The 25,808-nt window shown below is 30.9% G+C and overlaps 1 protein-coding gene across 4 annotated transcripts in view; it reads right to left on the reverse strand.

Annotated features, from left to right (window-relative positions):
• Window positions 1-17,593: 17,593 nt before the first annotated feature.
• LOC143246773 (tRNA (guanine(10)-N(2))-methyltransferase TRMT11-like) overlaps window positions 17,594-25,808 on the reverse strand; it is a 42,685-nt gene continuing 34,470 nt past the window's right edge. For all 4 annotated transcript variants that reach the window (XM_076493914.1, XM_076493913.1, XM_076493911.1 and 1 more), the window contains 4 exons: window positions 25,093-25,162; window positions 24,378-24,509; window positions 22,143-22,266; window positions 17,594-18,637 (listed from right to left, as the gene is read on the reverse strand). In XM_076493914.1, coding sequence (XP_076350029.1) covers window positions 18,503-18,637; window positions 22,143-22,266; window positions 24,378-24,509; window positions 25,093-25,162 — 461 coding nt within the window. In that variant the 3' untranslated portion in view covers window positions 17,594-18,502. The remainder of the gene's footprint in view (window positions 18,638-22,142; window positions 22,267-24,377; window positions 24,510-25,092; window positions 25,163-25,808) is intronic.

A 25,808-nucleotide genomic window follows, 5' to 3' on the forward strand; every position in this document is an offset into this window, starting at 1 on the left:
TCCTTTGTATATTAAAACATTTGTTCTGTTTGTGTAGTTGTGCTAAATGATTCAGTCCTTTATATATTAAAACAGTTCTGTTTGTGTAGTAGTGCTAAATGATTCAGTCCTTTATATATTAAAACAGTTGTTCTGTTTGTGTAGTATTGCTAAATGATTCAGTCCTTTATATATTAAAAGAGTTGTTCTGTTTGTGTAGTAGTGTAAAATGATTCAGTCCGATATATATTAAAACAGTTGTTCTGTTTGTGTAGTAGTGCTAAATGATTCAGTCCGATATATATTAAAACAGTTGTTCTGTTTGTGTAGTAGTGCTAAATGATTCACTCCTTTGTATATTAAAACAGTTGTTCTGTTTGTGTAGTAGTGCTAAATGATTCAGTCCGATATATTAAAACAGTTGTTCTGTTTGTGTGGTAGTGCTAAATGATTCAGTCCGATATATATTAAAACAGTTGTTCTGCTTGTGTAGTAGTGCTAAATGATTCAGTCCTTTATATATTAAAACAGTTGTTCTGTTTGTGTAGTAGTGCTAAATGATTCAGTCCGATATATTAAAACAGTTGTTCTGTTTGTGTAGTAGTGCTAAATGATTGAGTCCTTTATATATTAAAACAGTTGTTCTGTTTGTGTAGTATTGCTAAATGATTCAGTCCGATATATTAAAACAGTTGTTTTGTTTGTGTAGTAGTGCTAAATGATCAGTCCTTTATATATTAAAACAGTTGTTCTGTTTGTGTAGTAGTGCTAAATGATTCAGTCCGATATATTAAAACAGTTGTTCTGTTTGTGTAGTAGTGCTAAATGATTCAGTCCTTTATATATTAACAGTTGTTCTGTTTGTGTAGTACTGATAAATGATTCCATCCTTTATATATTAAAACAGTTGTTCTGTTTGTGTAGTACTGATAAATGATTCAGTCCTTTATATATTAAAACAGTTATTCTGTTTGTGTAGTAGTGCTAATTGATTCAGTCCTTTATATATTAAAACAGTTGTTCTGTTTGTGTAGTAGTGCTAAATGATTCAGTCCTTTATATATTAAAACAGTTGTTCTGTTTGTGTAGTAGTGCTAAATGATTCAGTCCTTTGTATATTAAAACATTTGTTCTGTTTGTGTAGTTGTGCTAAATGATTCAGTCCTTTATATATTAAAACAGTTCTGTTTGTGTAGTAGTGCTAAATGATTCAGTCCTTTATATATTAAAACAGTTGTTCTGTTTGTGTAGTATTGCTAAATGATTCACTCCTTTGTATATTAAAACAGTTGTTCTGTTTGTGTAGTAGTGCTAAATGATTCAGTCCGATATATTAAAACAGTTGTTCTGTTTGTGTGGTAGTGCTAAATGATTCAGTCCGATATATATTAAAACAGTTGTTCTGCTTGTGTAGTAGTGCTAAATGATTCAGTCCTTTATATATTAAAACAGTTGTTCTGTTTGTGTAGTAGTGCTAAATGATTCAGTCCGATATATTAAAACAGTTGTTCTGTTTGTGTAGTAGTGCTAAATGATTCAGTCCTTTATATATTAAAACAGTTGTTCTGTTTGTGTAGTATTGCTAAATGATTCAGTCCGATATATTAAAACAGTTGTTTTGTTTGTGTAGTAGTGCTAAATGATTCAGTCCTTTATATATTAAAACAGTTGTTCTGTTTGTGTAGTAGTGCTAAATGATTCAGTCCGATATATTAAAACAGTTGTTCTGTTTGTGTAGTAGTGCTAAATGATTCAGTCCTTTATATATTAACAGTTGTTCTGTTTGTGTAGTACTGATAAATGATTCCATCCTTTATATATTAAAACAGTTGTTCTGTTTGTGTAGTAGTGCTAAATGATTCAGTCCTTTATATATTAAAACAGTTGTTCTGTTTGTGTAGTATTGCTAAATGATTCAGTCCGATATATTAAAACAGTTGTTCTGTTTGTGTAGTAGTGCTAAATGATTCAGTCTTTTATATATTAAAACAGTTGTTCTGTTTGTGTAGTATTGCTAAGTGATTCAGTCCGATATATTAAAACAGTTGTTTTGTTTGTGTAGTAGTGCTAAATGATTCAGTCCTTTATATATTAAAACATTTGTTTTGTTTGTGTAGTAGTGCTAAATGATTCAGTCCTTTATATATTAAAACAGTTGTTCTGTTTGTGTAGTAGTGCTAAATGATTCAGTCCGATATATTAAAACAGTTGTTCTGTTTGTGTAGTAGTGCTAAATGATTCATTCCTTTGTATATTAAAACATTTGTTCTGTTTGTGTATTAGTGCTAAATGATTGAGTCCTTTATATATTAAAACATTTGTTCTGTTTGTGTAGTAGTGCTAAATGATTCAGTCTTTTATATATTAAAACAATTGTTCTGTTTGTGTAGTAGTGCTAAATGATTCAGTCTTTTATATATTAAAACAGTTGTTCTGTTTTTGTAGTATTACTAAGTGATTCAGTCCGATATATTAAAACAGTTGTTCTGTTTGTGTAGTAGTGCTAAATTATTCAGTCCTTTATATATTAAAACAATTGTTCTGTTTGTGTAGTAGTGCTAAATGATTCAGTCTTTTATATATTAAAACAGTTGTTCTGTTTGTGTAGTAGTGCTAAATGATTCAGTCCGATATATTAGAACAGTTGATTTGTTAGTGTAGTAATACTAAATGATAGAGTCCGATATATTAAAACAGTTGTTCTGTTTGTGTAGTAGTGCTAAATGATTGAGTCCTTTATATATTAAAACAATTGTTCTGTTTGTGTAGTAGTGCTAAATGATTCAGTCTTTTATATATTAAAACAGTTGTTCTGTTTGTGTAGTATTGCTAAGTGATTCAGTCCGATATATTAGAACAGTTGTTCTGTTTGTGTAGTATTGCTAAGTGATTCAGTCTGATATATTAAAACAGTTGTTCTGTTTGTGTAGTAGTGCTAAATTATTCAGTCCTTTATATATTAAAACAGTTGTTCTGTTCGTGTAGTACTGCTAAATGATTCAGTGCGATATATTAGAACAGTTGATTTGTTAGTGTAGTAATACTAAATGATCGAGTCCTATATATTAAAACATCTGTTCTGTTAGTGAAGTACTGCTCAAGTGATTAAATCGAATATATCAAAATAAATTGTTTATGTACTGTGAGTGGTATAGAACACAATAATTAGAAAACTATCTTTTTAATAACTGTAAAATATTCGTTAAAGAATTATTTTCCTTTTATAGAAATTTGCAATTGAAAACACGATATTACAAATGTTATACCTTAATATGCTGTGGGCTATAATTTCGCCTGTTCAAGGTTGATTAGTATATACTGGGTCAGAGAAAAAGCAACAAACATTTAGGTTTCTTATTATGTAAATAATATTTATAGAGATCAAGTCCTATCTTATCCTCCATGTATGATGAATTGAAAAAGACTCCTAAGTCCCCATAAATGTTTAGTGATAAAGGAGTGAATATAATAAAAAAAATAACACCGTTTCTGTTTGAATGGGTAAGGTTTATTACAAATGTAGAACGTTTCATCATCATTTACACAGTCGTCAAACTTTTGTCCTATTTGTCTTTAAATTATGAAAGATTTATTGTAAAACAGATGTTCTGTTTGTCGAAAGTTGTATATTCAAGTACGAGAATTGTCTTTCTAATCTTAACAGTTACATACGAGTCTTGTATGTTTCATTTTTATTCAAAATTTTTGTGATGAGAAATAAATTATTGTTAGTTGCATTGTACAGTAAATAAGTTATTCTCGACTATTCTTCAACAGTTACATGAATCAAGGAATGTCAGATATGAAACAAAATCAAACATATACTCCTAGGTATTATGGTTATCTTCATCTACAATATAAAAACGTATGTTCTGATTTTATGAAACTCAACCAAGCTGGATACCGCCCATTCAAAACTATACATTTATTCACCACTTGTGTGAGAACGAATATAATTATGCCACTGAACAATTCTTAACGATAAACCTACATTTAAATAATGTGTGACATAAATCCTTATGAAGAAGTTTGTTTTTTTCTAAGGTATATGAAACCAGTTTTGGTTAAAATTGTCTGAACCAACTGGCACTTGAACTTGTATTTCATACCATACATTACTGTACTTGTTTAAATAAAATTAAAAATATAAAAACTAATATATATACAAATTTAGGCATGTATATATAAATGTATGTAGATATAACTATTTTTAAATAACTGCTGTTACAAGCATGTATATATAAATTTATGTATATATAACTATTTTTAAATAACTGCTGTTACAAGTACATTGGGAAATTAATTTTTTTTACACTAACATAATCTTAAGTAATAGTACTGTTTCAAATATTTTAGTTAATATACTGTTACAAAGGGTGTTAACATTTTTAAAAGCAATGTCACTATTTTAAAGTTGTTTACTACCTATGGTAGCATTCATCATAACACTGCCTTAAGTAATAAACATTAATAATAAATGTTACCATAACTGGTAATTAATATACGTCAACAACATGGTGAGTCAGAACTGATTACACAGAATATTAATGTTATGTTCAAAACATAAACTGTAAGTCACATTCAGTAAATAAACATAAACTGTAAGTCACATTCAGTAAATAAACATAAACTGTAAGTCACATTCAATAAATAAACAAACTGAAAGTCACATTCAGTAAATAAACATAAACTGTGAGTCACATTCAGTAAATAAACAAACTGTGAGTCACATTCAGTAAATAAACATAAACTGTAAGTCACATTCAGTAAACAAACATACACTGTAAGTCACATTCAATAAATTAATTCACATGAACTACATAAACAGATCATGTGAGAAACTTCTACAGAAACCAGATAAATAAGAAATTACAGGTTCCATTTATAAATGACGTAATTCAGAACCATTTTACTGAAAAACATTTTTCCTCTCTCATTGATGAGGCGACATAATCCATATTTGAAAACTTTTTATTAGATAAATACAGAAAACATCAAAAACTGTCACCATATTACCCTATGTGTTCACATATTTTGTTGACTGAAATACGTACACAGGAGATCAATAATACACTTGAGTAAATAAAGTTGTGCTTAGAAAAGCTAAAAATATCATGTATAAATAATCAAGTTCACACTTCAACTTAACCCTTAAACAGCAGGAATATTGTAGGTAGCAGCATCAACTGATGATGGCCACCGTTTAAGGGTTAAACTATAATGTAAACATCATTAACATGTTAAAAATGAGCACTTTTGAGAAACTCATGAATTCAATAGTTAAAATTTACATAAAAAATTCAATATGTTCATTAAAGAAATTTAAAAAAATATGGAAACAAAACTGTATTTCACAAATGGATCTTTTATTGACATTTTAAACAAATTACAAAACATAACAAAGTTTTTAGTAAGACATTTAGTAGACCCCATTACTATCATCATTCTACAAATTTAACTGTCAAATGGAAAGACAGTTAACACATTTCTTTTTGGTAAGAATGTCAATGGATTCCATTACTGTCATCATTCTACAAGTTTAACTATCTAATGAAAAGACAGTTTACACATTTCTGTTTGGTAAGAATGTCAATGGATCCCATTACTGTCATCATTCTACAAGTTTAACTATCTAATGAAAAGACAGTTAACACATTTCTGTTTGGGAAGAATGTCAATGGATCCCATTACTGTCATCATTCTACAAGTTCAACTATCTAATGGAAAGAGAGTTAACACATTTCTGTTTGGTAAGAATGTCAATGGATCCCATTAATATCATCATTTTACAAGTTTAACTATCTAATGGAAAGACAGTTAACACATTTCTGTTTGGTAAGAATGTCAATGGATTCCATTACTGTCATCATTCTACAAGTTTAACTATCTTATGGAAAGACAGTTTACACATTTCTGTTTGGTAAGAATGTCAATGGATCCCATTACTCTCATCATTCTACAAGTTTAACTATCTAATGGAAAGACAGTTGACACATTTCTTTTTGGTAAGAATGTCAATGGATTCCATTACTGTCATCATTCTACAAGTTTAACTATCTTATGGAAAGACAGTTAACACATTTCTGTTTGGTAAGAATGTCAATGGATCCCATTACTCTCATCATTTTACAAGTTTAACTATCTAATGGAAAGACAGTTAACACATTTCTGTTTGGTAAGAATGTCAATGGATCCCATTAATATCATCATTTTACAAGTTTAACTGTCTAATGGAAAGACAGTTAACACATTTCTATTTGGTAAGAATGTCAATGGATCCCATTACTCTCATCATTTTACAAGTTTAACTATCTAATGGAAAGACAGTTGACACATTTCTTTTTGGTAAGAATGTCAATGGATTCCATTACTGTCATCATTCTACAAGTTCAACTATCTAATGGAAAGACAGTTAACACATTTCTGTTTGGTAAGAATGTCAATGGATCCCATTACTGTTATCATTCTACAAGTTTAACTATCTAATGGAAAGACAGTTAACACATTTCTGTTTGGTAAGAATGTCAATGGATCCCATTACTGTCATCATTCTACAAGTTCAACTATCTAATGGAAAGACAGTTAACACATTTCTGTTTGGTAAGAATGTCAATGGATCCCATTACTGTCATCATTCTACAAGTTCAACTATCTAATGGAAAGAGAGTTAACACATTTCTGTTTGGTAAGAATGTCAATGGATCCCATTACTGTCATCATTCTACAAGTTCAACTATCTAATGGAAAGACAGTTAACACATTTCTGTTTGGTAAGAATGTCAATGGATCCCATTACTGTCATCATTCTACAAGTTCAACTATCTAATGGAAAGAGAGTTAACACATTTCTGTTTGGTAAGAATGTCAATGGATCCCATTACTGTCTACATTCTACAAGTTCAACTATCTAATGGAAAGACAGTTAACACATTTCTGTTTGGTAAGAATGTCAATGGATCCCATTACTGTTATCATTCTACAAGTTTAACTATCTTATGGAAAGACAGTTAACACATTTCTGTTTGGTACGAATGTCAATGGATCCCATTACTCTTATCATTCTAGAAGTTTAACTATCTAATGGAAAGACAGTTAACACATTTCTGTTTGGTAAGAATGTCAATGGATTCCATTACTGTCATCATTCTACAAGTTTAACTATCTAATGGAAAGACAGTTAACACATCTCTGTTTGGTAAGAATGTCAATAAATCCCATTACTGTTATCATTCTAGAAGTTTAACTATCTAATGGAAAGACAGTTAACACATTTCTGTTTGGTAAGAATGTCAATGGATCCCATTACTGTCATCATTCTACAAGTTTAACTATCTAATGAAAAGACAGTTTACACATTTCTGTTTGGTAAGAATGTCAATGGATCCCATTACTGTCATCATTCTACAAGTTTAACTATCTAATGAAAAGACAGTTAACACATTTCTGTTTGGGAAGAATGTCAATGGATCCCATTACTGTCATCATTCTACAAGTTCAACTATCTAATGGAAAGAGAGTTAACACATTTCTGTTTGGTAAGAATGTCAATGGATCCCATTAATATCATCATTTTACAAGTTTAACTGTCTAATGGAAAGACAGTTAACACATTTCTGTTTGGGAAGAATGTCAATGGATCCCATTACTGTCATCATTCTACAAGTTCAACTATCTAATGGAAAGAGAGTTAACACATTTCTGTTTGGTAAGAATGTCAATGGATCCCATTAATATCATCATTTTACAAGTTTAACTGTCTAATGGAAAGACAGTTAACACATTTCTGTTTGGTAAGAATGTCAATGGATCCCATTACTCTCATCATTTTACAAGTTTAACTATCTAATGGAAAGACAGTTAACACATTTCTGTTTGGTAAGAATGTCAATGGATTCCATTACTGTCATCATTCTACAAGTTTAACTATCTTATGGAAAGACAGTTTACACATTTCTGTTTGGTAAGAATGTCAATGGATCCCATTACTCTCATCATTCTACAAGTTTAACTATCTAATGGAAAGACAGTTGACACATTTCTTTTTGGTAAGAATGTCAATGGATTCCATTACTGTCATCATTCTACAAGTTTAACTATCTTATGGAAAGACAGTTAACACATTTCTGTTTGGTAAGAATGTCAATGGATCCCATTACTCTCATCATTTTACAAGTTTAACTATCTAATGGAAAGACAGTTGACACATTTCTTATTGGTAAGAATGTCAATGGATTCCATTACTGTCATCATTCTACAAGTTCAACTATCTAATGGAAAGACAGTTAACACATTTCTGTTTGGTAAGAATGTCAATGGATCCCATTACTGTCATCATTCTACAAGTTCAAATATCTAATGGAGAGTTAACACATTTCTGTTTGGTAAGAATGTCAATGGGTCCCATTACTGTCATCATTCTACAAGTTCAACTATCTAATGGAAAGACAGTTAACACATTTCTGTTTGGTAAGAATGTCAATGGATCCCATTACTGTCATCATTCTACAAGTTCAACTATCTAATGGAAAGAGAGTTAACACATTTCTGTTTGGTAAGAATGTCAATGGATCCCATTACTGTCATCATTCTACAAGTTTAACTATCTAATGGAAAGACAGTTATCACATTTCTGTTTGGTAAGAATGTCAATGGATCCCATTACTGTCATCATTCTGCAAGTTTAACTATCTAATGGAAAGACAGTTAACACATTTCTGTTTGGTAAGAATGTCAATGGATCCCATTACTGTTATCATTCTACAAGTTTAACTATCTAATGGAAAGACAGTTAACATATTTCTGTTTGGTAAGAATGTCAATGGATCCCATTACTGTTATCATTCTACAAGTTTAACTATCTAATGGAAAGACAGTTAACACATTTCTGTTTGGTAGGAATGTCAATGGATTCCATTACTGTCATCATTCTACAAGTTCAACTATCTAACGGAAAGACAGTTAACACATTTCTGTTTGGTAAGAATGTCAATGGATCCCATTACTGTTATCATTCTACAAGTTTAACTATCTTATGGAAAGACAGTTAACACATTTCTGTTTGGTACGAATGTCAATGGATCCCATTACTCTTATCATTCTAGAAGTTTAACTATCTAATGGAAAGACAGTTAACACATTTCTGTTTGGTAAGAATGTCAATGGATCCCATTACTGTCATCATTCTACAAGTTTAACTATCTAATGGAAAGACAGTTAACACATCTCTGTTTGGTAAGAATGTCAATAAATCCCATTACTGTTATCATTCTAGAAGTTTAACTATCTAATGGAAAGACAGTTAACACATTTCTGTTTGGTAAGAATGTCAATGGATCCCATTACTGTCATCATTCTACAAGTTTAACTATCTAATGGAAAGACAGTTAACACATTTCTGTTTGGTAAGAATGTCAATGGATTCCATTACTGTCATCATTCTACAAGTTCAACTATCTAATGGAAAGACAGTTAACACATTTCTGTTTGGTAAGAATGTCAATGGATCCCATTACTGTTATCATTCTACAAGTTTAACTATCTTATGGAAAGACAGTTAACACATTTCTGTTTGGTACGAATGTCAATGGATCCCATTACTCTTATCATTCTAGAAGTTTAACTATCTAATGGAAAGACAGTTAACACATTTCTGTTTGGTAAGAATGTCAATGGATCCCATTACTGTCATCATTCTACAAGTTTAACTATCTAATGGAAAGACAGTTAACACATCTCTGTTTGGTAAGAATGTCAATAAATCCCATTACTGTTATCATTCTAGAAGTTTAACTATCTAATGGAAAGACAGTTAACACATTTCTGTTTGGTAAGAATGTCAATGGATCCCATTACTGTCATCATTCTACAAGTTTAACTATCTAATGGAAAGACAGTTAACACATCTCTGTTTGGTAAGAATGTCAATAAATCCCATTACTGTTATCATTCTACAAGTTTAACTATCTTATGGAAAGACAGTTAACACATTTCTGTTTGGTACGAATGTCAATGGATCCCATTACTCTTATCATTCTACAAGTTTAACTATCTAATGAAAAGACAGTTAACACATTTCTGTTTGGGAAGAATGTCAATGGATTCCATTACTGTCATCATTCTACAAGTTCAACTATCTAATGGAAAGACAGTTAACACATTTCTGTTTGGTAAGAATGTCAATGGATCCCATTACTGTTATCATTCTAGAAGTTTAACTATCTAATGGAAAGACAGTTAACACATTTCTGTTTGGTAAGAATGTCAATGGATCCCATTACTGTCATCATTCTACAAGTTTAACTATCTAATGGAAAGACAGTTAACACATCTCTGTTTGGTAAGAATGTCAATAAATCCCATTACTGTTATCATTCTAGAAGTTTAACTATCTAATGGAAAGACAGTTAACACATTTCTGTTTGGTAAGAATGTCAATGGATCCCATTACTGTCATCATTCTACAAGTTTAACTATCTAATGGAAAGACAGTTAACACATCTCTGTTTGGTAAGAATGTCAATAAATCCCATTACTGTTATCATTCTACAAGTTTAACTATCTTATGGAAAGACAGTTAACACATTTCTGTTTGGTAAGAATGTCAATGGATCCCATTACTCTTATCATTCTACAAGTTTAACTATCTAATGGAAAGACAGTTAACACATTTCTGTTTGGTAAGAATGTCAATGGATCCCATTACTGTCATCATTCTACAAGTTTAACTATCTAATGGAAAGACAGTTAACACATCTCTGTTTGGTAAGAATGTCAATAAATCCCATTACTGTTATCATTCTAGAAGTTTAACTATCTAATGGAAAGACAGTTAACACATTTCTGTTTGGTAAGAATGTCAATGGATCCCATTACTGTCATCATTCTACAAGTTTAACTATCTAATGGAAAGACAGTTAACACATCTCTGTTTGGTAAGAATGTCAATAAATCCCATTACTATCATCATTCTAGAAGTTTAACTATCTAATGGAAAGACAGTTAACACATTTCTGTTTGGTAAGAATGTCAATGGATCCCATTACTGTCATCATTCTACAAGTTTAACTATCTAATGAAAAGACAGTTTACACATTTCTGTTTGGTAAGAATGTCAATGGATCCCATTACTGTCATCATTCTACAAGTTTAACTATCTAATGAAAAGACAGTTAACACATTTCTGTTTGGTAAGAATGTCAATGGATCCCATTACTGTCATCATTCTACAAGTTCAACTATCTAATGGAAAGACAGTTAACACATTTCTGTTTGGTAAGAATGTCAATGGATCCCATTACTGTTATCATTCTACAAGTTTAACTATCTTATGGAAAGACAGTTAACACATTTCTGTTTGGTAAGAATGTCAATGGATCCCATTACTCTTATCATTCTAGAAGTTTAACTATCTAATGGAAAGACAGTTAACACATTTCTGTTTGGTAAGAATGTCAATGGATCCCATTACTGTCATCATTCTACAAGTTTAACTATCTAATGGAAAGACAGTTAACACATCTCTGTTTGGTAAGAATGTCAATAAATCCCATTACTGTTATCATTCTACAAGTTTAACTATCTAATGGAAAGACAGTTAACACATTTCTGTTTGGTAAGAATGTCAATGGATCCCATTACTGTCATCATTCTACAAGTTCAACTATCTAATGGAAAGACAGTTAACACATTTCTGTTTGGTAAGAATGTCAATAAATCCCATTACTGTTATCATTCTACAAGTTTAACTATCTTATGGAAAGACAGTTAACACATTTCTGTTTGGTAAGAATGTCAATGGATCCCATTACTGTCATCATTCTGCAAGTTTAACTATCTAATGGAAAGACAGTTGACACATTTCTGTTTGGTAAGAATGTCAATGGATCCCATTACTGTCATCATTCTACAAGTTCAACTATCTAATGGAAAGAGAGTTAACACATTTCTGTTTGGTAAGAATGTCAATGGATCCCATTAATATCATCATTTTACAAGTTTAACTGTCTAATGGAAAGACAGTTAACACATTTCTGTTTGGTAAGAATGTCAATGGATCCCATTACTGTCATCATTCTACAAGTTCAACTATCTAATGGAAAGACAGTTAACACATTTCTGTTTGGTAAGAATGTCAATGGATCCCATTACTATCATCATTTTACAAGTTTAACTGTCTAATGGAAAGACAGTTAACACATTTCTGTTTGGTAAGAATGTCAATGGATTCCATTACTGTCATCATTCTACAAGTTTAACTATCTTATGGAAAGACAGTTTACACATTTCTGTTTGGTAAGAATGTCAATGGATCCCATTACTCTCATCATTCTACAAGTTTAACTATCTAATGGAAAGACAGTTGACACATTTCTTTTTGGTAAGAATGTCAATGGATTCCATTACTGTCATCATTCTACAAGTTTAACTATCTTATGGAAAGACAGTTAACACATTTCTGTTTGGTAAGAATGTCAATGGATCCCATTACTGTCATCATTTTACAAGTTTAACTATCTAATGGAAAGACAGTTGACACATTTCTTTTGGTAAGAATGTCAATGGATTCCATTACTGTCATCATTCTACAAGTTCAACTATCTAATGGAAAGACAGTTAACACATTTCTGTTTGGTAAGAATGTCAATGGATCCCATTACTGTCATCATTCTACAAGTTCAAATATCTAATGGAAAGAGAGTTAACACATTTCTGTTTGGTAAGAATGTCAATGGGTCCCATTACTGTCATCATTCTACAAGTTCAACTATCTAATGGAAAGACAGTTAACACATTTCTGTTTGGTAAGAATGTCAATGGATCCCATTACTGTCATCATTCTACAAGTTCAACTATCTAATGGAAAGAGAGTTAACACATTTCTGTTTGGTAAGAATGTCAATGGATCCCATTACTGTCATCATTCTACAAGTTTAACTATCTAATGGAAAGACAGTTATCACATTTCTGTTTGGTAAGAATGTCAATGGATCCCATTACTGTCATCATTCTGCAAGTTTAACTATCTAATGGAAAGACAGTTAACACATTTCTGTTTGGTAAGAATGTCAATGGATCCCATTACTGTTATCATTCTACAAGTTTAACTATCTAATGGAAAGACAGTTAACATATTTCTGTTTGGTAAGAATGTCAATGGATCCCATTACTGTTATCATTCTACAAGTTTAACTATCTTATGGAAAGACAGTTAACACATTTCTGTTTGGTAAGAATGTCAATGGATCCCATTACTCTTATCATTCTAGAAGTTTAACTATCTAATGGAAAGACAGTTAACACATTTCTGTTTGGTAAGAATGTCAATGGATCCCATTACTGTCATCATTCTACAAGTTTAACTATCTAATGGAAAGACAGTTAACACATCTCTGTTTGGTAAGAATGTCAATAAATCCCATTACTGTTATCATTCTAGAAGTTTAACTATCTAATGGAAAGACAGTTAACACATTTCTGTTTGGTAAGAATGTCAATGGATCCCATTACTGTCATCATTCTACAAGTTTAACTATCTAATGGAAAGACAGTTAACACATTTCTGTTTGGTAAGAATGTCAATGGATTCCATTACTGTCATCATTCTACAAGTTCAACTATCTAATGGAAAGACAGTTAACACATTTCTGTTTGGTAAGAATGTCAATGGATCCCATTACTGTTATCATTCTACAAGTTTAACTATCTTATGGAAAGACAGTTAACACATTTCTGTTTGGTAAGAATGTCAATGGATCCCATTACTCTTATCATTCTAGAAGTTTAACTATCTAATGGAAAGACAGTTAACACATTTCTGTTTGGTAAGAATGTCAATGGATCCCATTACTGTCATCATTCTACAAGTTTAACTATCTAATGGAAAGACAGTTAACACATCTCTGTTTGGTAAGAATGTCAATAAATCCCATTACTGTTATCATTCTAGAAGTTTAACTATCTAATGGAAAGACAGTTAACACATTTCTGTTTGGTAAGAATGTCAATGGATCCCATTACTGTCATCATTCTACAAGTTTAACTATCTAATGGAAAGACAGTTAACACATCTCTGTTTGGTAAGAATGTCAATAAATCCCATTACTGTTATCATTCTACAAGTTTAACTATCTTATGGAAAGACACTTAACACATTTCTGTTTGGTACGAATGTCAATGGATCCCATTACTCTTATCATTCTACAAGTTTAACTATCTAATGAAAAGACAGTTAACACATTTCTGTTTGGGAAGAATGTCAATGGATTCCATTACTGTCATCATTCTACAAGTTCAACTATCTAATGGAAAGACAGTTAACACATTTCTGTTTGGTCAGAATGTCAATGGATCCCATTACTGTTATCATTCTACAAGTTTAACTATCTTATGGAAAGACAGTTAACACATTTCTGTTTGGTACGAATGTCAATGGATCCCATTACTCTTATCATTCTAGAAGTTTAACTATCTAATGGAAAGACAGTTAACACATTTCTGTTTGGTAAGAATGTCAATGGATCCCATTACTGTCATCATTCTACAAGTTTAACTATCTAATGGAAAGACAGTTAACACATCTCTGTTTGGTAAGAATGTCAATAAATCCCATTACTGTTATCATTCTAGAAGTTTAACTATCTAATGGAAAGACAGTTAACACATTTCTGTTTGGTAAGAATGTCAATGGATCCCATTACTGTCATCATTCTACAAGTTTAACTATCTAATGGAAAGACAGTTAACACATCTCTGTTTGGTAAGAATGTCAATAAATCCCATTACTATCATCATTCTAGAAGTTTAACTATCTAATGGAAAGACAGTTAACACATTTCTCTTTGGTAAGAATGTCAATGGATCCCATTACTGTCATCATTCTACAAGTTTAACTATCTAATGAAAAGACAGTTTACACATTTCTGTTTGGTAAGAATGTCAATGGATCCCATTACTGTTATCATTCTACAAGTTTAACTATCTTATGGAAAGACAGTTAACACATTTCTGTTTGGTAAGAATGTCAATGGATCCCATTACTCTTATCATTCTAGAAGTTTAACTATCTAATGGAAAGACAGTTAACACATTTCTGTTTGGTAAGAATGTCAATGGATCCCATTACTGTCATCATTCTACAAGTTTAACTATCTAATGGAAAGACAGTTAACACATCTCTGTTTGGTAAGAATGTCAATAAATCCCATTACTGTTATCATTCTACAAGTTTAACTATCTTATGGAAAGACAGTTAACACATTTCTGTTTGGTAAGAATGTCAATGGATCCCATTACTGTCATCATTCTGCAAGTTCAACTATCTAATGGAAAGACAGTTGACACATTTCTGTTTGGTAAGAATGTCAATAAATCCCATTACTGTTATCATTCTACAAGTTTAACTATCTTATGGAAAGACAGTTAACACATTTCTGTTTGGTAAGAATGTCAATGGATCCCATTACTGTCATCATTCTGCAAGTTTAACTATCTAATGGAAAGACAGTTGACACATTTCTGTTTGGTAAGAATGTCAATGGATCCCATTACTGTCATCATTCTACAAGTTTAACTATCTAATGGAAAGACAGTTAACACATCTCTGTTTGGTAAGAATGTCAATGGATCCCATTACTGTCATCATTCTACAAGTTTAACTATCTAATGGAAAGACAGTTAACACATCTCTGTTTGGTAAGAATGTCAATAAATCCCATTACTGTTATCATTCTACAAGTTTAACTATCTTATGGAAAGACACTTAACACATTTCTGTTTGGTAAGAATGTCAATGGATCCCATTACTGTCATCATTCTACAAGTTTAACTATCTAATGGAAAGACAGTTAACACATCTCTGTTTGGTAAGAATGTCAATAAATCCCATTACTGTTATCATTCTAGAAGTTTAACTATCTAATGGAAAGACAGTTAACACATTTCTGTTTGGTAAGAATGTCAATGGATCCCATTACTGTCATCATTCTACAAGTTTAACTATCTAATGGAAAGACAGTTAACACATCTCTGTTTGGTAAGAATGTCAATAAATCCCATTACTATCATCATTCTAGAAGTTTAACTATCTAATGGAAAGACAGTTAACACATTTCTCTTTGGTAAGAATGTCAATGGATCCCATTACTGTCATCATTCTACAAGTTTAACTATCTAATGAAAAGACAGTTTACACATTTCTGTTTGGTAAGAATGTCAATGGATCCCATTACTGTCATCATTCTACAAGTTTAACTATCTAATGAAAAGACAGTTAACACATTTCTGTTTGGGAAGAATGTCAATGGATTCCATTACTGTCATCATTCTACAAGTTCAACTATCTAATGGAAAGACAGTTAACACATTTCTGTTTGGTAAGAATGTCAATGGATCCCATTACTGTTATCATTCTACAAGTTTAACTATCTTATGGAAAGACAGTTAACACATTTCTGTTTGGTACGAATGTCAATGGATCCCATTACTCTTATCATTCTAGAAGTTTAACTATCTAATGGAAAGACAGTTAACACATTTCTGTTTGGTAAGAATGTCAATGGATCCCATTACTGTCATCATTCTACAAGTTTAACTATCTAATGGAAAGACAGTTAACACATCTCTGTTTGGTAAGAATGTCAATAAATCCCATTACTGTTATCATTCTACAAGTTTAACTATCTTATGGAAAGACAGTTAACACATTTCTGTTTGGTAAGAATGTCAATGGATCCCATTACTGTCATCATTCTGCAAGTTCAACTATCTAATGGAAAGACAGTTGACACATTTCTGTTTGGTAAGAATGTCAATAAATCCCATTACTGTTATCATTCTACAAGTTTAACTATCTTATGGAAAGACAGTTAACACATTTCTGTTTGGTAAGAATGTCAATGGATCCCATTACTGTCATCATTCTGCAAGTTTAACTATCTAATGGAAAGACAGTTGACACATTTCTGTTTGGTAAGAATGTCAATGGATCCCATTACTGTCATCATTCTACAAGTTTAACTATCTAATGGAAAGACAGTTAACACATCTCTGTTTGGTAAGAATGTCAATGGATCCCATTACTGTCATCATTCTACAAGTTTAACTATCTAATGGAAAGACAGTTAACACATCTCTGTTTGGTAAGAATGTCAATAAATCCCATTACTGTTATCATTCTACAAGTTTAACTATCTTATGGAAAGACAGTTAACACATTTCTGTTTGGTAAGAATGTCAATGGATCCCATTACTGTCATCATTCTGCAAGTTTAACTATCTAATGGAAAGACAGTTGACACATTTCTGTTTGGTAAGAATGTCAATGGATCCCATTACTGTCATCATTCTGCAAGTTTAACTATCTAATGGAAAGACAGTTGACACATTTCTGTTTGGTAAGAATGTCAATAAATCCCATTACTGTTATCATTCTACAAGTTTAACTATCTTATGGAAAGACAGTTAACACATTTCTGTTTGGTACGAATGTCAATGGATCCCATTACTGTCATCATTCTGCAAGTTTAACTATCTAATGGAAAGACAGTTGACACATTTCTGTTTGGTAAGAATGTCAATAAATCCCATTACTGTTATCATTCTACAAGTTTAACTATCTTATGGAAAGACAGTTAACACATTTCTGTTTGGTAAGAATGTCAATGGATCCCATTACTGTCATCATTCTACAAGTTTAACTATCTAATGGTCATCATTCTACAAGACAGTTAACACATTTCTGTTTGGTACGAATGTCAATGGATCCCATTACTGTCATCATTCTACAAGTTCAACTATCTAATGGAAAGACAGTTAACACATTTCTGTTTGGTACGAATGTCAATGGATCCCATTACTGTCATCATTCTACAAGTTCAACTATCTAATGGAAAGACAGTTAACACATTTCTGTTTGGTAAGAATGTCAATGGACCCCATTACTATCATCATTCTACAAGTTCAACTATCTAATGGAAAGACAGTTAACACATCTCTGTTTGGTAAGAATGTCAATGGATCCCATTACTGTCACCATTTTCCACGACTGACTAATTAAAAATATATATTTGTGTTTTGTAGTAAGACTCATTATTTACACATTTCTCCACGTTTAACTCACTTCAGGAAAAGGAGTTTGTTTACAATTAAGCACAATGCTGCACAATGGGCTTACTGTGCTATACTTACCACAGGTATAGCAAATGTAGTAAACAGGTTACTGTTTGGTAAGACTCAGTGAATCCCATTACTGACATCTTTGTCCATTTTGAATTAAATAAACAGGTGTAGTAAGCAAGTGTCTGTTTACCAAGATATTTACAGTTTCTATTCTACCAACACTTTAGTTGTTCCCTTGAACTTGGTTATCAGACATATTGTTTTGATATTTTCCATTTATTCCTGGTGAAGGAAAATGCACTTTCTAAAAGCACTTGTGTCATTGGGTTTCTGTAGGTTGGTAAGATGACTTCATCTCAGTTGAATAAGCTACAAAATTACTGGTAGGTGGTTTAATTCTTTTAAATGACTAGTTTGACTGGTCAATGTGTGTCTGGCCTGAGCAAGTTTGAAGTCGTCTTTGCAGTGCTCTCTGGAAGTACTTATCCCTGAAGACACGTGTAGTTTCTGGAACACGAGCTCCATTCCGATTCTCTTTACAATCCTAATAAGTACAGAAAAAGGTGGACATTTCTAATGGACACTGATGTAATTATTATTTGTTTTGAAATTACTTCATAATTGCCTTCTGATAAGAAATCATCAAACATTATGATAAAATCAGTAAAGAAATGATTTTTAATAAATTTCAGTAATACACTGTAGAATTAACTGATTGCAATAAAATTTTCAAAAGATAAATCTCTCATGACATGGATTTTGTCATGAAAGACATCCGAAATGTCAGGTGCAAAAAGTTTATTGTTCTAACAGATCTTACTAAATTTAAGTAACAGTTACAGGAAATTTATATGCAAAAATGGCTCGTTTTGGTTGAGAAAATATTTTACGTAGAAGAGCGAACAACGATTCAACTTGACGATGACCAAAGAAGGTCGAAACGTTGTTCGCTCTTCTACGTAAAATATTTTCTCAACCCAAACGAGCCGTTTTTGCATATAAATTTCTCAACAAGTGGGTTTCTCGACATCACTGAGTTACAGGAAATATAAATATTTATTCTTTTAGTAGATCTACCTTCTTGATACAGAGAAGTATTATCTCTCCTTTATGTCAACTTATTCTTGATACAGAGAAGTATTATCTCTCCTTTATGTTAACTTATTCTTGATACAGAGAAGAATTATCTGTCCTTTATGTTAACTTATTCTTGATACAGAGAAGTATTATCTCTCCTTTATGTTAACTTATTCTTGATACAGAGAAGTATTATCTCTCCTTTATGTTAACTTATTCTTGATATAGAGAAGTATTATCTCTCCTTTATGTTAACTTATTCTTGATACAGAAAAGTATTATCTCTCCTCTATGTTAACTTATTCTTGATACAGAGAAGTATTACCTCTCCTTTATGTTAACTTATTCTTGATACAGAGAAGTATTACCTCTCCTTTATGTAAACTTATTCTTGATACAGAGAAGTATTATCTCTCCTTTATGTTAAATTATTCTTGATACAGAGAAGTATTATCTCTCCTTTATGTTAAATTTTTCTTGATACAGAGAAGTATTATCTCTCCTTTATGTCAACTTATTCGATACAGAGAAGTATTATCTCTCGTTTATGTTAACTTATTCTTGATACAGAGAAGTATTATCTCTCCTTTATGTCAACTTATTATTGATACAGAGAAGTATTACCTCTCCTTTATGTAAACTTATTCTTGATACAGAGAAGAATTATCTCTCCTTTATGTTAACTTATTCTTGATACAGAGAAGTATTACCTCTCCTTTATGTAAACTTATTCTTGATACAGAGAAGTATTATCTCTCCTTTATGTTAACTTATTCTTGATACAGAGAAGTATTATCTCTCCTTTATGTTAACTTATTCTTGATACAGAGAAGTATTATATCTCCTTCATGTTAACTTATTCTTGATACAGAGAAGTATTACCTCTCCTTTATGTTAACTTATTCTTGATACAGAGAAGTATTATCTCTCCTTTATGTCAACTTATTCGATACAGAGAAGTATTATCTCTCCTTTATGTTAACTTATTCTTGATACAGAGAAATATTATCTCTCCTTTATGTCAACTTATTATTGATACAGAGAAGTATTACCTCTCCTTTATGTAAACTTATTCTTGATACAGAGAAGTATTATCTCTCCTTTATGTTAACTTATTCTTGATACAGAGAAGTATTACCTCTCCTTTATGTAAACTTATTCTTGATACAGAAAAGTATTATCTCTCCTTTATGTTAACTTATTCTTGATACAGAGAAGTATTATCTCTCCTTTATGTTAACTTATTCTTGATATAGAGAAGTATTATCTCTCCTTTATGTTCACTTATTCTTGATACAGAGAAGTATTATCTCTCCTTTATGTTAACTTATTCTTGATATAGAGAAGTATTATCTCTCCTTTATGTTCACTTATTCTTGATACAGAGAAGTATTATCTCTCCTTTATGTTAACTTATTCTTGATATAGAGAAGTATTGTCTCTTGTTTATGTTTATCTTTCTAAAGGTAAATAAAAATCATATAATTTGATTTACTTTTCTATAATTTTTAGAATATGAAATTTCAAAAATTTCATTTAGTTTTAGAAGTAAATAAAATAATATTTCATAATTACAGAACATATAATTCAAAACTGGGTTAACCCTGAGCGATGGTTAGAATTAGGAATCTGATAACCACAACTCCAATAAAAAATATTATTTTTCTATTTTTAAAGTTAATGTTTAACTACCTTAAAATACAAAGTTTCATTGATGTGATAAATGTACCATTTCTAAGTGGAATATCCTACAAAGTTTCAATGACGTGATAAATGTACCATTTCTAAGTGGAATATCCTACAGAGTTTCATTGATGTAATAAATGTACACTTCTAAGTGGAATATCCTACAAAGTTTCAAGTATGTGATAAATGTGCCATTTCTAAGTGGAATATCCTACAAAGTTTCAATGATGTGATAAATGTGCCATTTATAAGCAGAAGATCCATATAAAGTTTCATTGATTTGATAAATGTACCATTTCTAAATGGGAGATCCATACAATATTTTAATGAAGTTCAAAAATTACTGAACACTAACTATCCCCAAATTAACTTGAAAGTCATTATCAAAGTGAATTTCAGAGTCAAAAGTTTTTTTTCCATTACAAAGATCATTTACTGACTGCTTATTGTTGACATGTCGCCAACTTATACACGTTTACATTGTATACATGTTGCCAACTTATAGACATGAAGAGACTGCAAGGTCTCCTATGAGCATGTGAATACCTGGACATGTATATAAAAACTGGAATCTCCTATCTATCAGCACATTACAGAAAGAGGACATCTGATTTCTCACTCAAACATTAAAATTCTCTTAACAGCCAAACATGATATTGAACTTATAAAATAAACATTGTACATAAAAGCATTCCTTCCATCCATAAATAACACACAATCATCACAAGATTTAAACTTATTTTAACTACATCAGCTGTGCCACATTTTCTTGACCTATATCTATATTATTTACTAAATATTTATATGTACTTATGTAATAATTACAAATATCTTATGCACTTCTATATTACTTATGATGGAAGTGTGAGGATTCCAAAACACTTAATAAATCTTCCTATTATCACCTTCGTATCTTATCATTAAGTTATATTTTCCATAAAATAAGCTGATTACTGGAACAGATATTTTAACAATAGATATGAATTAGAAATATACACATACACAAAATAACTCAGGTTGAACATAAAAATAAAATAAAAACAGCTAAGTATGTGTTCAACTTCATATTATCAAATGTCACACTGACATTCTTTTACTCAAAATACAAGCAATATATCATTTACTGTACAATGCAAGACAAAAGATACTGTAATTTTGAAGTTAGGTAGAAAATACTACAAGATGTTAGGTCGTGATTCCAATAATTAGCCAGTTATACATTAAAATTTGTCAACCAGACCTGTGAAGTTAATAAGGTTAACTCCGAACAGTACTTCACAACTTACCTTGAAAATTTGAGGTAACCTTTCCATGGTGACCAGATATCGAGAGGAATGCAAGTTCAATGACTGTTCACTTAAGCTAATTAATTTAAGGCTAGGATGAGCAGGAACCAAATCAGCCTGAAAACTAATTCAAAAAATCTACAATAAACAAACTATAGAAATGAGTCAATACTTCAAAAGTACAAACCTTAATTACAACATTAATTCATTTTCTTACTCAAACTATTAACAATGTATTACAATATTACATATACATGATAATATGTTGTTCTTTAGCTCTGACATGTTATTCACTCCTGATCTACAACATCACAACATATCATTGTTGAGCTATGACATAACTAATTCCTAATATATAATGTCACAACATATCATTCTTGAGCTATGACATGACTAATTCCTAATATATAATGCCACAACATATCATTCTTGAGCTATGACATGACTAATTCCTAATCAATAACATCACAACATATCATTCTTGAGCTATGACATGACTAATTCCTAATATATAATGTCACAACTTATCATTCTTGAGCTATGATATGACTCACTCCTAATCTATAACATCACAACATATCTTATCATTCCTGCGCTATAACACGACAATTTTTTCAATCACATTAACTCTATACCAACATTAACTTCACATGTGAACAGGAAGAAAGCAATCAAATATCATTTCTTAACCTCAAAATTACAAGAACATACACACAATTTAAAACAAAAATCCACCGTAAAATCACCCATACTGGACTATACATTCTTTGGAACTCAGCACATGAAACAAAACAAAAACTCAACATACTAAGAAACCAAATAAACACAGCCATAAAACTATGCTCCCCAGATAAAATTAATGACAAATTAGACAAAATACAACAATACTTCATCAACATCAATAAGTTTCCTCCACAAACTGTAGAAAACATTATATGCACACACCTAGACAGAAAGCAAAATCAACCAACAAAAGTAAATATATCTGACAAATAAAAAATCACAAAACCATATACGGCTGCATACCATATATTCCTGACATCAGCAGAAAAATAACCAACATTTGGCAAAAACTAGTAAGAAAATATGACATTCCAGTTAATACCAAATTTATTCAAAAACCAGGCACAAAACTGAGGTCTATACTATGTAAAAACTACACTGACAAACACCACACCAACATTATTTATAAAATACAATGTGATAACTGCCACGACTTCTATATTGGAGAAACAAGTAGAAAAATGGAAACCAGATTCAAAGGACACAAAAAGTCACCTCTGCACATTTTTGAACACTGCAAATCAAATAAATGCAACATAACCATAGAAAACACTCAGACACTAAATAAAGAAACAAACATAAACAAACGCAAAATTAAAGAAGCCTTACTTATACAACAACTCAAGCCCAAAATAAACCAATACAAAGGAACGCCTTTATACCTATACTAATAAATATATCCAACATCTAAGCATGTCCTGTACATTCCTACACTCAGTGACACAACCCCATTCAAACATGTGGTCAGTCTGTAACCCTTCCTTTTTTTATGAACCTGATGATGACCGAAGAAGGTCAAAACGTTGTTTGCTTTTCTACATAGAGCTTTCTGTAGTTATACCACCCATTTTTAAATATGTAATTTTCTCTACAAGTGGGTTCTCTCGTCACCACAACATATGATTTGTCACCTATAACATGACTAATTCCTAATCTATATCATCACAACATATCATTATTGAGCTATGACATGACCAATTCCTAATAAATAACATCACAACATATTCTTCAGCTATGACATGACTCATTCCTAATCTATAACATCACAACATATCATTCTTGAGCTATGACTAATTCCTAATCTATAACATCAAAACATACTATTCTTGAGCTATGACATGACTCATTTCTGAACTATAAAAGCAGACAAAATAGAAGTAATCTCTAAAAATCTCCACAGCTCAAGATATTTGAATTTAATTTCCTTTTCAAACACAAGAAAAACATACAACAATTGTTGGAAACTTTATGGTATACCTTCAGATTAAACATTTTATGTTGCAGTAAAAAATTGAAAATGACGTGGACATAGAACAGTATTTCCAAATAGCATGACAGAAACATTCACATCTTATGCACAGATAGTTCACTAAGAACCAGTACATCTTTTCCACAAAACACCAACAAACTATTAAGGCAAAGTGTAGTTAAATATTGTAAATAATCACTCACTCATTCTTAAAAACTGGTAACCAATATACAAGACGACCTCCAACACAAAGATGATCCCCACTGAAATTTAGCAGGTCACGAATTATGTCTTGCAAATTGTAAGATACTTTTGATGGAATGTGTCCGCTCACTCTGTTTAGAAAAATGAAACATCACAAAAATTCCCTCTAAAAATGTAGTAAAAAAACAGTTTAAAAATATTATATGTAGTCACAGTTATGAAAGTCAAAAATTAAATGAATATAGCAAGACCTATACATAAGTATAAACAATTTAATGTTCTTAGAGCATAAATAAAACTATCTCCACTTACAGGATTACTTCACTTTCATTTCAAACATATTAAACTAAATTACATTTTCTCAGATAAAGCAATGATCTATATTAAACTCAGGTGTCTTCAGAGGAATGGCCTTCATTTTATATTAAACAAGCTGATACACAGTTAATAAAGTCTATAACTTATTCTATATAAATTAGTGGCTATACAAGAAGATGGTCAGCAGGTACTCAACTGTTATCTGACCATTACTCCCTTAAATGCACCCACAGTCCCACATTACAACACCACATGTGTTGCTAGACAAATCTGCAAACCACGAAATAAGGCTTGGCCCAAGTTTTCTTGATCCATATATCTTATATCATCAACCTAAGAAGCTATCCATAAACCTTTCATGAGGTATTTTATGAACAGATTTTAAAAATAACTTACAAGTGGTCAGGAATAGTGTATGTTTTAGCTGTTCCAATTCTCTCTGTTGCTTCTCGTATTCCATAAGGAGCTATATGAAAGTCATGAGCAGCATTTATATAAATACTCTTTTAATTTAAAAAATACCTTAAAACAAAATGTACAACAAAGACCGACTAAGGCTGTTTTTTTGTTTTCATTCATGTTCCATTAATGTTACATTAGTCCATCACAACACATGCCTTTGATGAAACAAATCTGTGAGGGAATGTGTTTTTCTTCAGACATTTCTAATTAAGCAAATAACTTTAAGCTCAGTCCCTATGCCTAACCTCATAACCATTTTATCAGATTTGTTTTATGAAGTCTTAAAGTTTGTTAACCAATGTTTTCTGATCATTTTTTCTATTTTTGCACCTTACCTATTCAACATAGTTTTCATTTCAAGATTAAAAATATCTTTAAGCATCAGAAAATCTTCAAATTTCACATTAAAAATCCTTATTATGTTCAGATTAAACATTTTTTTACACTCTTTTCAATTGAGAATCTGTGTGAGTTCAGTTGATTTGACCAACCTCATAATCACCAGAATAAATTAAGAAATTAATATTAATTATATCTTTTTCATTTTTTAATGAGTGCAGATTATAAAACAAAAACATAAATGATTAAAATAAATAAATTAACTCTTCTAACATTATATGTTTATTATTTTTATTATATTAACCTTCCAG

Source organism: Tachypleus tridentatus, chromosome 3 (genome assembly GCF_004210375.1).
Source record: "Tachypleus tridentatus isolate NWPU-2018 chromosome 3, ASM421037v1, whole genome shotgun sequence".
Lineage (NCBI taxonomy): Eukaryota > Metazoa > Arthropoda > Merostomata > Xiphosura > Limulidae > Tachypleus > Tachypleus tridentatus.